At 47.4% G+C, this 13989-nt stretch overlaps 1 protein-coding gene across 1 annotated transcript in view; it reads left to right on the top strand.

The window, feature by feature from the left end:
* LOC147737244 (uncharacterized) overlaps positions 1–13989 on the top strand; it is a 542156-nt gene that overhangs the window by 199323 nt on the left and 328844 nt on the right. Inside the window, 1 exon segment of the mRNA XM_086923333.1 lies at positions 3013–3797. Coding sequence (XP_086779459.1) covers positions 3013–3797 — 785 coding nt within the window.

The raw sequence follows: 13989 nt of genomic DNA, 5'->3' as shown, positions 1-13989 counted from the left end.
GGGCTTTCTGATCCCTTGCGTGGGACCAAGTGATGATGTAATTTTTGCCTGTGGACTGTGGGAAAAAAAAAAAATAAACACATTTTTTACATAAATCAGGCGGCAGGCCAAGGCTCCTCTGTGCTCCTCTGTGCCCTGCAGCAGCCGCCGCACGAGCAGCACTAGCAGCGCCTTAGCACCGCCACAGCAGATCCGTAGAACTTAAAGCGCCCGTATAACAGGACGCGGGTGAAGCGGGAACCGGTCACAAAACAAACCCTGGCTGTCGTCCCAGGCTCCGCTAGCTCATCAACTCCTCCTCGGCTCGGCCCCTCGGCTCTAATCGATACGCTCTGCACTCAACGCCGAATCACAGGCTGACAACAACTGTGAACACCAACAGAGGGAAGAATTGTGTGTTTCCCCCAGTTAGTGAAAAAAACAGCATAAGTCTTGGCTGCTTCTGCTGCACCCAGAGTCTTATGCATCTTTCCAATCTAATTTTTCTGTCTGGAAAAAGATTGTGTCCTGGTTTTCTGCACCCAGTAAATCCAGGTGAAGAAAAAACTAACAACTGATAATCAGGTGGAATAAAATGAACACATGAAAGTACGCCTTAATTTCATTGCCCTTGATTCACACTCAGGACCATAGTTGAGGGATAGGTCTAGGCACAATCCTCGCAGCACACAATAGATTTGCTTGAGGCAGACCCAAAACTCAAAAGTCAGGAAACCAGATACAAGTAGGTCGTAACTCAGGGCAGGGGAAACCGCCTGTTGTCCGTGGAGGAGTCATTTCCTTCCCAGAAATCTGCATTACAAATTAATTAATAGTATATATATTTTTAATATCTGTTTGGTGCCAGTCCATATGACTTTAATATCTGCCTTTGGGATTCTACGTTGCAACTCCATAGGGTACATGTATCCTTTGTGAGCTTAATAAAATGTTGAAAATTCTACAAATCCTCACTCCTACATCCAAGTACTCTCATGCTACCATTCTACTCTCTGCTCTGTCTGAAAAACAGCTCAGCATTTTCAAAATTCTGCATTGATTTAGCTTGTAAATTATATTTTTGGAAATGTACATGTATTAACTATTTAATTTTAATACTATAGGTGATTGAAATTACGGACGAAGAAAGCAAGATTTAGCACTAAGCAACTGAATGTCAGTGCCATAAGAAGGATTATTTTGAAAAACTGAAGGACATCCAGCATTCTACGTTTAAACAATTTCCAAAAATCTAAGTGTGGCAAGTACTATACCTGTAAGTGAAGTCTCTAATGTTGCATTTCATTAACCCAGAGCAAAGCCATATCTGTGCACACAGCATCAGAAATAATGTAGAAAGACCGCTTCAGCATCCTCATCTGAAATATTATCAGAAAGACAAATTGCCTCAGCATGACAGAATAACGTTCATCTAAAGCATCATGTAATTCTAGAGAGGAAGCACACACTACATAAAAGAAAGTTACAACTAAAGGTTTCTTCTGGATACCATCAAAGAAAAGACGCTGAAAGAAGACTCCGAAGCTGACACGTTAACAACCAAAAGATTCGAAAATCACCTTTGTTCAAAAACCGTTTTTAACCAGTTACGCAAGTTTGAGACTATCTGCCTCGGGATATAACACCTTGACCCACTCTGCTCACTCTTGCGAAAACCTTAAAAATGTACCACTTTATTGTGTTAATGACCATCTCAGATTGTTTCCATTTTATTGTGTACTGTTCTGTAATTCTTGTAAATCGCCTCAACATTATCTGTTGTGCAGGAGTGATATGTAAAACTGTTAAATATAAAAATGGATTAAAGGAGCACCATTGCGCTATAGCTATAGCTAATGTAAAAAAATCCTCATCCTCAGAACTACAAACCTTAACCTTACACCAAACATAGAAAGGGAAGAAGGAACTGATGTTCTGCGACTAATGATCCACAATAGTACTCTGCACGTTCTAACGCCCTTAGTTACTGCCATTACATCAGTGCAAAAAGTTACTTATCAGTTTAATCATTAAATATCAGACTAACACCTTATTACTTCATTGCTAAGAACCTATACAAATAGATTTGAGAAAAACTTCAGTCACAAATTAAGTTGCTGCCGGAGAGGCTATTACCTAAAGACTATTATCTGCTAGAAAAATGTCAACAGCTGTTACAGGACTGCTTCCCGACATTTTTTGCTCAATTCAAGTGTTGAGAAGATTACACACAATTTCTTTTAGAGATAAGGGCTGAACATTATCTAAACAAGCCTGACTCTAAAATCGAGGTAAAATAACCGAAGTTGGGGAAAAAAGTTACCTGTGCCCAAAAAGATACAGCCATAAATCTTATCTCACAGAATTTGACAGAATGCACACAGGGGGAAACCACTCTCAGTGCAAAGTATGCCAAAAAAGTTTCAGGCGTAAATCCTATCTCACTGAGCATATGACAATCCACACTGGGGAAAAACCTTTTCAGTGCTCTGAATGCCAGAAAAGGTTTAGTATCAAACCGAGTCTATCTCGACATGCATTAACCCACTCTGTGGAAAAACCTTACCAGTGCACTGAATGCCAGAAAAGGTTTTGTAACAAACCGAGTCTATCTCGACATGCATTAACCCACTCTGTGGAAAAACCTTACCAGTGCGCTGAATGCCCAAAAAGTTTCAACCAAAAATCTTATTTCACTGAACATATGAGAATCCACTTTGGGGAAAACCCTTATCAGTGCTCTGAATGCCAGAAAAGGTTTTGTAACAAATCGAGCCTATCTCGACATGCAATAACCCACTCTGTGGACAAACCTTATCAGTGCCCGGATTGCCAGAAATGTTTCAAAAACAAGAGCCGTCTCACACAGCATGCAAGATACCACTCTAAGGCTAAGGAAAAACATTATCAGTGCTCTGAATGCCAGAAATGTTTCAGTGATCAAAGCACTCTGACTCGGCATACAAGAACCCACACTGGGGAAAAACCTCATCAGTGCACAGAATGCCAGAAATGTTTCATTGACAAAAACAGTCTCACTCGGCATATAATGACCCACACTGGAGAGAAACCTTATCAGTGCCCTGAATGCCAGAAATGTTTCAGTTGCGAATGCAGACTCACTGAACATACAAGAATCCACACTGAGGAAAAACCTTATCAGTGCTCTGAATGCCCAAAACATTTCAACCTTAAATCACTTCTAACTGCACATGTGAGAATCCACACTGGGGAAAAGCCTTATCAGTGCTCTGAATGCCAGAAATGTTTCAGTCAAAAAAGCTGTCTCACTCGGCACATAAGAACCCACACTGGGGAAAAACCTTATCAGTGCTCTGAATGCCACAAATGTTTCAGTGACAAAATGAGACTCACTAAACATAAAAGGACCCACACTTGGGTAAAACGTTATTGGTGCACTGAATGTGACAAATGTTTCAGTGAAAAAAGCAGTCTCACTCAGCATATAAGAACCTACACTGGGGAAAAACCTTATCAGTGTTCTGAATGCCACAAATGTTTCAGTCGAAAAATCAATCTCACTGAGCATATAAGAATCCACACTGGGGAAAAACCTTATCAGTGCTCTGAATGCCAGATATGTTTCAGTCAAAAAAGCAATCTCACTGAGCATATAAGAATCCACACCGGGGAAAAACCTTATCAGTGCTCTGAATGCCAGATATGCTTCATTCAAAAGAGCAGTCTCACTCAGCATATAAGAATCCACACTGGGGAAAAACCTTATCAGTGCTCTGAATGCCAAAAATGTTTCAGCCAAAAATCTCATCTCACTGAACATGTGAGAATCCACACTGGTGAATACAATTATCAGTGCTCTAAATGTCAGAAAAGATTCAGAGGTAGAGATGGTTACAAGCGCCATAAGAAAACACACCATCAAAATAATTCAGTTCTCTGAATGCCAGAAAAGCATAAATTTTAAACTCAATCTCACTCTACATGAGCAGACGCACACAGGGGAAAAACATTACCAATTTCTCTGAATGCCAGAAATTCCTATTTGATAGGCACAGCCTCACTAACCATAAGCGACTCCATACTGATGCAAAACCTTATGAGTGCTCTGAATGCCAGAAAAGCTGCAGAGAAAAACGCTATCTCACCATGAGAAACTCCACACTGGAGAAAATCCTTATGCCATAAAAGGTTGAATCTGAAAGACAGTGTTATGCCTCATGAGAGATCCCACTCTGGGAAAAAACCTTATGAGTGCTCGAAATGCAAGCAATGTTTTGGTTACAAATTACTTCTCACTTGACATGAGCGAACTCACACGGGGGAAGAAAGCCTTATGTGTGTTCTGAATGTCAGATAAGGTTTAGTCTTGAATACAATGTCATTTCACATGAGAGAATTCACACTGGACTAAAGCCATATACAGGAGGGGAAAGCCAGAAACGTTATACCCAGAAAGGAGATATCACTAAACATGAGAAATGCATCCACACCGGGTGAAAAGTAAGGCGTATCTTGAGTTGCAGAAAAGCTTCTAACAACCTGACTTTACATGAGAGGGCACATATTGTAGTTGCAATAGAATTCATCAAGAAACTCTTACAGGATAACTTAGGCTGCCCGCATGCAACCTCCAAAGAAATTTCAGGCCTGGAAATATTTTTAATTGCAATAGAATCCACAATTTGAGTATCTGAAAGTTACAAAACTCTCAAGGTCTTTACTTTACACAGAGAAGAGTTAGTGCTTGCAAAAATCAACTAATTGCCCAAAAAATCACAATAATAATATCTTAAATTTTACTCCACCCAAAAGGTTTCTACTCACCCTTGTTTCTTAACATATGACTGATATCTATTTTTTCATGATAAGATTAAGCCTATGTGGAGTTCTTCAGTGAGGAACTCCGCAAAGTGACAAAAAAACTCTGGCGGTCTACGCGGAGTTCCGCAAGCAGCGGAGTGCGTAAGGGTCATGCAGTTTGTGGGGATTTCATACCATGTCGGAGGTTCATTTGGCCCTTCTCTTCCAGGAAGTTATGGATCTCTTTGTCAAACGCGTCCTTGTGCCCGAAGTAGGTCAGGGTTGCTACTCCCACTACTTCTTGGTATTTACAGTGTTGTGCGCTGGGCAGGTAGAATACGCGCTGTTTGTGACTCTGACCCCATTTAAACATCGCGCCATTTTGTTGTTGTTGTGGTTGTACTTCGGAGCCTTCCCCTACGACCTGATCCCGCCTCCCAGCTGATCCTCCCTCGCCCCTCCCCCTCCACTCTCCATATATGACAGGAGTTCCCGCGCGCAGCGTTTACGCGCAGCGACCGCGCCCAACCCGCGCCGAAGGTGCGCCAAAGGTAAGCCCGTCTACGCCCGTCCGCGCCTGGACCGCGCCCAGCGCCAGACCCCCTGCCCCTCGCGCTCCCCAGCCCTCCCGCATTACCTATGATGCCGCCACCCTCCTAGCCCTCAACCCCGGTCGCGCTCCCAACTGCGTCCTAGCCGCTCCTGGACACACCCATGGACCTTTCTCCTGCTACTCCTGCAAATTCAGCGGCACCGACCACATCTCTGCTACAACCACTCCACAGATCCCCGACCCCAACCACCTACGATGCATCCTTCTCAACACCCGATCGGTCCACAGGCACGCAATTGACCTATGGAATCTTCTAGACACCATCTCTCCAGACATCGCCTTCCTTACGGAAACATGGATGAATGCTTCCTCCACCCCAGACATCACCATTGCCATCCCTGAAGACTATAAGATCACTCGCAAAGACCGAACCAACCACACAGGAGGAGGAATCGCTATCGTCCATAAGAAATCAATCCGCATCTCAACCAGCTCTGACGCCAACCTCGCCAACTCCGAACACCTTCACTTCCAGATCCACATCGACCCCAAGACCACACTCAGAGGCACCCTCCTCTACAGACCACCAGGACCCCGCGCAAAATTCAGCGAAGACATTACGGACTTCATCACCCCACACGCGCTCCCCTCCAAAGATTACATCCTTCTGGGAGACCTCAACTTTCATCTTGAAAAGACCAACGTCCGCAACACCACCACCCTCTTGGACAACCTCGCCAACCTCGGACTTAAACAACTAGTCACTTCCCCCACCCACATCGCTGGTCACACACTCGACCCCATCTTCACATCCAGCAATCATGTCTCCTTCAGCCACACTACGGATCTCCTCTGGACCGACCACAGCTGCGTTCACTTTACCTACAACAAGCCGAAACCCATCAACCACTCCCAACCCACCCTGCAAAGAAACTGGAACAAAATCACCACGGACCAAATCTCCGCATCGCTCCTTCGAAACTCCCCAGCCCTCTCTTCTAACGCCAACGAAGCCGCCGCCAACCTCACCCTATGGTTATCCAACACCGCCGACACTTTAGCTCCACTGAAAAAACGTCAAAGCAAACCTGGCAGCAAGAAAGCCTCATGGTTCAACGAGGATCTCAAGAAGTCCAAGAAACTCTGCCGCTCCCTTGAAAAGGCCTGGAAAAAAGACCCAACCTCCAGCACCAAGGACGCCTTCAAAAGCGCCACCCGCACTCACCACCAACTGATCCGAAAAGCCAAGAAAACAGCATTCAAGGATCGACTTGACAACAACGCCCACAACAGCAAATAACTTTTCAACATCGTCAAGGAATTTTCCAATCCCTCGGCCAACTCCAACGACATCACCCCCTCTCAAACCCTCTGCGACTCCCTAGCCTCTTTTTTCCACAACAAGATTGCAGACATCCACAACAGCTTTGACAACCAACCCGGAAACCAACCCACCCTACCATCTGCTGACCATCTTCCCCCCATGAACACCCTTAACGCCTGGAACCCAATCTCCACTGAGGACACCATCCACCTGATGAATTCCATCCACTCAGGATCCCCCACAGACCCATGTCCTCACCACATCTTCAACAAAGCAGACTCCGTCATAGCACCGCACCTCCGAGACGTCATCAACTGCTCCTTCAACTCCGCTACCTTCCCAGAAGACTGGAAACACGCCGAACTCACCGCCCTTCTGAAAAAACCAACAGCGGACCCCACCGAACTCAAAAATTACCGCCCCATCTCGCTTCTTCCATTCCCGGCCAAAGTCATCGAGAAAGCAGTCAACAACCAGCTCGCCACCTTCCTCGAAGCCAACAAATCCCTCGACCCCTCACAATCTGGCTTCCGAGCAAAACACAGCACTGAGACCGCCCTCATCGCAGCAACAGACGACATTCGAACTCTACTGGACAATGGAGACACAGTCGCCCTCATCCTCCTCGACCTCTCTGCAGCATTCGATACAGTCTGCCACAGCACCCTTCTTCAACGCCTCAACAACATCGGAATCCAAGGAAAAGCACTTGATTGGATCACCTCGTTCCTCACCGGAAGAACCCAGAGAGTCCGCCTTCCTCCATTCAAGTCCGAGGCCTCTGAAGTCATCTGCGGCGTACCTCAAGGTTCCTCACTCAGTCCCACCCTCTTCAATATATACATGAGCCCCCTCGCGGCCATCGCACGCCAACACAACCTCAACATCATCTCTTACGCGGACGACACTCAACTAATCCTTTCTCTCACCAATGACCCCAGCACCGCCAAAACTAACCTACACGAAGGAATGAAAGAAGTTGCCGAATGGATGAAACAAAGCCGTCTGAAACTGAACTCAGACAAAACAGAAGTCCTCATCTTAGGTACATCCCCCTCTGCATGGGACGACTCCTGGTGGCCGGAAGCCCTCGGAAAAGCACCCATCCCGACAGACCACGCACGGAACCTCGGCGTCATCCTGGACTCTTCACTCTCAATGAACAGACAAGTCAGCGCCGTATCCTCTTCCTGCTTCAACATCCTTCGCATGCTCAGAAAAACATTTCGCTGGATCCCCTCCGAAACAAGGAAGACAGTCACCCACGCTCTGGTCACGAGCCGACTGGACTACGGAAATACCCTCTACGCGGGCACTACCGCAAAACTCCAGAAGAAACTCCAACGAATCCAAAACGCCTCAGCCAGGCTCATATTAGACATCCCACGCAATGAACACATCTCTGGTCACCTTAAAGACCTCCACTGGCTACCCGTCAATAAGAGGATCACTTTCCGGCTGCTTACCCACGCACACAAATCTCTCTACGACATCGGACCAGATTGCCTAAACACTCGGCTGTCCTTCTACACCCCATCCCGCCAACTACGCTCTTCCAACCAAGCCCTCGCTACTGTTCCTCGCATCAACAAGACCACCATGGGAGGCAGATCCTTCTCATACCTGGCTGCTAAAACATGGAACTCACTCCCCGCTTACCTTCGCCTCACCCAAAACCACCTAGCGTTCAGAAAGCAGCTTAAAACATGGATATTTGACAAATAATCTTCCTCCCCTTCCTAAGCGCCTTGAAACCCTCCGGGTATGTAGTGCGCTATACAAATTTTATGACTTGACTTGACTTGACTTGACTTGACTTGACTTGACTTGACAAAGGCCTGCATCCTAGCTTAGTCCTCAGGGACATCAACCGCTTTCTCCGAAAGGAGAAGTTCAAGTGGTTAACCTTGGCTCAGGTCTTATCTGCCTTCGACCGTGGAGATTTGATGGTAGCGTTGGACTTGCAGGACACTTACTTTCACATCCCCGTCTTGCCTGCCCACCGGCATTACCTACGGTTCACGGAAGGCCACACGCATTTTCAGTTTACCACGCTCCCCTTTGACCTAACCAGCCCCCCCTCCCCCGGGTGTTCACTAAAGTGATGGCGGTGGTCGCAGCTCATCTGCGCAGATCAGGGGTTCCAGTCTTCCCCTATCTCGACGACTGGCTGTTGAAGGCTCCCACCTCCAGACTACAACGGACTTTCTGCATTTGCTGGGGTTCTCAGTTAACGTGCTGAAGTCGCACCTGATTCCATCCGTTAAGCTCCTTTTTATCGGAGCGGTTCTGGACACAGCACAGTTTTGGGTCTATCCTCCCTAGCAGCAAGTCCAGTATATTTGGGCTATGATACCGATGTTTCAGCCTCCATCCCGGTGTTCGGTGAGAATGACCCTGAGGCTGCTGGGCCTCATGGCCTCCTGAATCCTGCTGGTGGATCATGCCAGATGGCATATACGTGCTCTGCAGTGGGACCTGAAGTTCCAGTGGGCGCAGGACCAGGGGAATCATTTCGATGATGTTCAGATTTTGGAGGGGACTGCAAGTCAGTTGCAGTGGTGGTTCACGAACCAGGATTGGGTCAGCAGCAGATCCCTCTCCCTTCCCCAACCTGAGTTCACAGTAGTGACGGATGCGTCACTCCTGGGATGGGGCAGTCATATGGGAAAGGCGGAGATCAAAGGCCTCTGGTCTCTGGCGGAATCCAGGCACCACATCAACCCTCTGGAGCTCCTGGCGATTCGTCTTGCACTGAAGGCATTCCTTCTTTCTATCAAAGGAAGAGTGGTGCGGGTGTTCACGGACACCACCGCCATGTGGTACTCCAACAAACAGGGCAGGGTCGGGTCATGGACCCTATGTCAAGAGGCTCTTCTCCTTGGACATGGCTGGAACCTCAGGGCATACCTCTGGTGGTTCAACACCTAGCACGTTCCCTGAACGCCAGGGCGGACAAACTCCACCGCCGGTGCATGATGGATCACGAATGGCGTCTTCACTCAAAGGTGGTGCAAGGTCTCTTTTAGCAGTAGGGAGAGCCTTGGTTAGATTTATTTGCCACTGAAGAGAACGCACAATGTCAGCAGTTCTGCGTGTTGGAGTTTTCAAGGCGGCTCTCGCTCGCCAATGCTTTTCGTCACAATTGGAGTTGCGGCCTCCTGTATGCCTTTCTGCCTGTACCACTTCTGCCAAAATTGCTGAAGAAGATCAAACGCGACCAGTCCCAAGTCATTCTTGTGGCTCCGGACTGGGCACGAAGAGTCTGGTACCCCGAGCTCTTGAGCATGGCCATCGATCCTATTGTTAACAGATTTCTGAAGTGCATTACTCATCTCTTTCCTCCTTCTCCTTTCGTATTTATTTATTTATTTATTTATTTTTAGGTTTGTATAGCGCTGGAATCGACTACCAAAGGAGTATCTCTGCCCTTTGGCGGATACTAAGGAGGGTTGTGGACTGACATGGTTAGTAGGAGAGAAACAAGAAAGTTTTTAACAGTTTCCTAAATGTCGAATGTTCCGAACAGAGTCTGAGATAGTCAGGAAGTTTGTTCCATAAACGAGGAACGAGATAGGAGAGAGCCTTCCCTCCCAATCTTGTCCTCTTGATGATACGTACTTCAAGAAGGTTTTTACTACTGGAACGCAGGGCAGGCAAGGGAGTTAAGGAAATGAATTTGTCGGCCAGATAGGATGGGCCCAGATCGTGTAGAGCTTTGTAAATAATGCAGCAGACTTCAAACCTATCCGCTGGCGAATGTGCAGCCAGTGGAGTTTCACTAGTAGGGGGCGCGATGGTGTCCTAGGAGGTGCATTCTGAACCAGTCTGGCAGTATTCTGGACTATTTGAAGTCTGCTCAGCAGAGAGTCATTAGCTGAGATCAAAAGCCCGTTACAGTAGTCTAGGAGACTAATGACTAACGCCTGGACTAAGGTTTTGCGAGTAAAGTCCGGGAGTAAAGGAAAGACTTTCTGGAGCATTGTGATTATGTGAAAGCATGAGCCAGCTGTCTGTGCTACTTGTTCTTTTAAAGTAAGAGCCTGGTCTAATCGTATGCCTACATTTTTTACAACTAATCTAGGGGCGGGGTTGTGCCAGTGGGACTTGAATCTTGTCCTCACTTATCTTGTGTGTGCTTCCTTTGAGCCCCTATATAATTGTCCTCTTCGCCTCCTTTGAGACTGCTTTTTTGCTTGCCATCACCTCTGCTCGCAGGGTGAGTGAGCTTCAGGCTTATCTTCCAGACTTCCCTTTCTTGCTGTCCATCCAGACAAAGTAGTCCTCCGTACTAAGCCCTCTTTTCTGCCCAAAGTGATTACCTCTTTCCACATAGGTCAGACCATCACATTGCCCACCTTCTTCCCTCCTCTGCACCCTTCCAAAGAGGAGTGTAGATTCCACTGTCTGGACCCAAAATGTGCGCTGTCTTTCTACCATGGCCGCACTAAAGACTTCCGGGTGGACTCTTTGCGGATTATGTGGGCACCAAGAAAGGTCGGGCAGTGCACAAAGGTACCATCTCTGGATGGGTCTTCCTATACATTAAGATCTGTTATTCTTTGACTAAAAAGGACCTCCAGTAGGTCTGCGCACCCACTCTACCAGGGCAACGGGAGCCACTACTGCTTTGGGACGTGGAGTTCCGCTGGTTGACATCTGTCACACAGCCACGTGGGCATCCCTGCACACGTTAACTAAGCATTACTGTCTGGACAGCCAAGTCCGGAGAACTGGATTTTTTGGCTGTTCTGTTCTCCAGGACTTCCTGGTGTGAACTTAGTTTGCAGACCCACCTCCTGGTTTGGTATTGCTGGGGTATCTATTCTAAGGTAAGGAATCTATAACTAATAGTCTATTTCAGATGTACAAGTTACTTACCTTCGGTAACGATGTATCTGTAAGAGACATATATTAGTTATAGATTCCTTACTGCCCCACCCATCCTCCCCATTCTGCACACTGACTTCTAGGGATAGGGACTCCCTTACAGGGCCCTAGTTTTGTGCACCAGGGGTCAGTGTCTTGCATGGCTCTGTGCTTCTGGCATGGAACGCCGTATCAAAACTGACATTAGTGCGCAGGAGCGGAGTCTAAATAGACACCACTGTGTCATCCCGGTGACCACGATGCTCATGACAGACGGAGTCGACCGATGCCACCTACCGACACGTAGGGGTACTGCTAAGTAAAAATGTATTCAGATCCAGTCTGACGCCTGGGGGTAATTCTAAGCTAAGGAATTTATAACTAATATATGTCTTACAGATACATTGTTACCGAAGGTAAGTAACTTGTTCATTTTGTGCCTACCAGGGATGGTGCATCAATTGAGAAAGAGGGCAGATAATAGAAAGAACACAGCGTGGGAGCATGTGCACAGCCCTGGTGAACACCTTAATTGATAGTTAATCGTTCAGTCACCTGGCCCTGGGTTCTCCAGCGAACCTGGGCATAATTACCCTCATGTAGACTGATCAATAGGCTCAAGAGCCTCCTGGGATGGCCCATATCACCCCAAACCTTCCATAGCCTGCTTCCTGGAACCAGGTCAAAAGCAGATTTAAGGTCGATGAAGGCAACATACAAGTTTCCCTGCCGACCACAACGATCTTCCAATAGAGTAAAAGGAAGCGGAAACCTGATGAATCGTGGATATCTTCTTCCTACAGCCTGTCTGAAAGGGGGATACAATGGCTTTAGCTGCAGTCCATTCCTCAATCTTGCTCAAGACCAATTGGGCAGAAATGCTCTTCGCACAGTTGATCAAGCTGATCAGCCTGTAATTGGCTGGATGGAATCCATCCCCCTTCTGATATATCGGGACGACGTCCGCTACCTTCCAAGAGTCCGGTACTGTGGCACCACTGATAATGGCATTAGTTAAGAAAAAGTTATACAAAGACAATTTATCTCTTTCTAGCAGAAGGATATAAGCTGGAATGCAGTCTATTCCTGAAGGTCTACCTCTGGTTATTGCATCCAGAGCTGAGGATGTTAGCCAGGTCGAGGAAAGGGCCAGGTACAGCTATGGAGTTTTCTGTTTACACAGTCCCCAGCACAGTGTCCGGCTTATTAAAAGGAGGGACTGAATAAAGATTGGAGAAATGATCAAACCAGGTCTGGGGAGAAATGTTATTTTGCAGAGGTGAAGCAGATTCGATCCGCCAAGAAATCAGCACTCAAGGATCGTCTTGACAACAACACTCACAACAGCAAAGAACTCTTCAACATCGTCAAAGAATTCACCAACCCCACCGCAGCATCTAACGACATCACTCCCTCCCAAGACCTCTGCGACGCGTTATCCTCCTTCTTCTACAACAAAATTGACGACATTCACAACAGCTTTGAGAATACTCCCAGCGATCAACCCTCCCCACCCCCCTCAGATCCTACTCCGCCAACTAACATCCTTAGCGCCTGGTACCCAATCGCCACTGAAGACACCATCCGCCTAATGAACTCTATCCACTCTGGCTCGCCAACCGACCCCTGCCCCCACCACATCTTCAACAAAGCTGACTCCATCATCGCACCCCATCTCCAGGAGGTCATCAACTGCTCGTTCAACTCTGCCACCTTTCCAGAATGCTGGAAACACGCCGAACTCAGCGCCCTTCTGAAGAAACCCACAGCAGACCCCTCCGAACTTAAAAACTACCGACCCATATCCCTCCTCCCTTTCCCGGCCAAAGTCATTGAGAAAGCCATCAACAGCCAGCTCGCCACCTTCCTTGAATCCAACAATTCCCTCGATCCATCTCAATCCGGGTTTTGAGCCAAACACAGTACCGAAACCGCCCTCATTGCAGCAACCGACGACATCCGAACACTACTGGACAACGGAGAAACAGTGGCCCTCATTCTACTCGACCTCTCCGCCGCTTTCGACACAGTCTGCCACAGCACCCTTATACAACGCCTCAGCAACATCGGCATACAAGGAAAAGCCTTGGACTGGATCATCTCATTCCTCGCTGGGAGAACTCAAAGAGTCCGACTTCCCCCATTCAACTCAGAGGCCACCGAAGTCATCTGTGGCGTACCTCAAGGATCTTCACTCAGTCCCACCCTCTTCAACGTCTACATGAGTCCACTCGCTTCCATCGCTCGTCAACACAACCTCAACATCATCTCTTACGCCGACGACACCCAGTTAATCCTTTCCCTCACCAAAGACCCCAACACCGCCAAAACCAATCTCCACGAAGGCATGAAAGAAGTAGCCGAATGGATGAAACATAGCCGCCTAAAACTCAATTCAGACAAAACGGAGGTGCTCATCCTAGGATCTTCACCCTCTGCCTGGGACGACTCCTGGTGGCCTTCTGCTCTGGGCACAGCACCC

Source organism: Lissotriton vulgaris, chromosome 1_1 (genome assembly GCF_964263255.1).
Source record: "Lissotriton vulgaris chromosome 1_1, aLisVul1.2, whole genome shotgun sequence".
In the NCBI taxonomy this organism is placed as follows: Eukaryota; Metazoa; Chordata; class Amphibia; order Caudata; family Salamandridae; genus Lissotriton; species Lissotriton vulgaris.
Note: the sequence above shows the minus strand (reverse complement) of the source record. Positions and strands in the feature narration are given on the sequence as shown.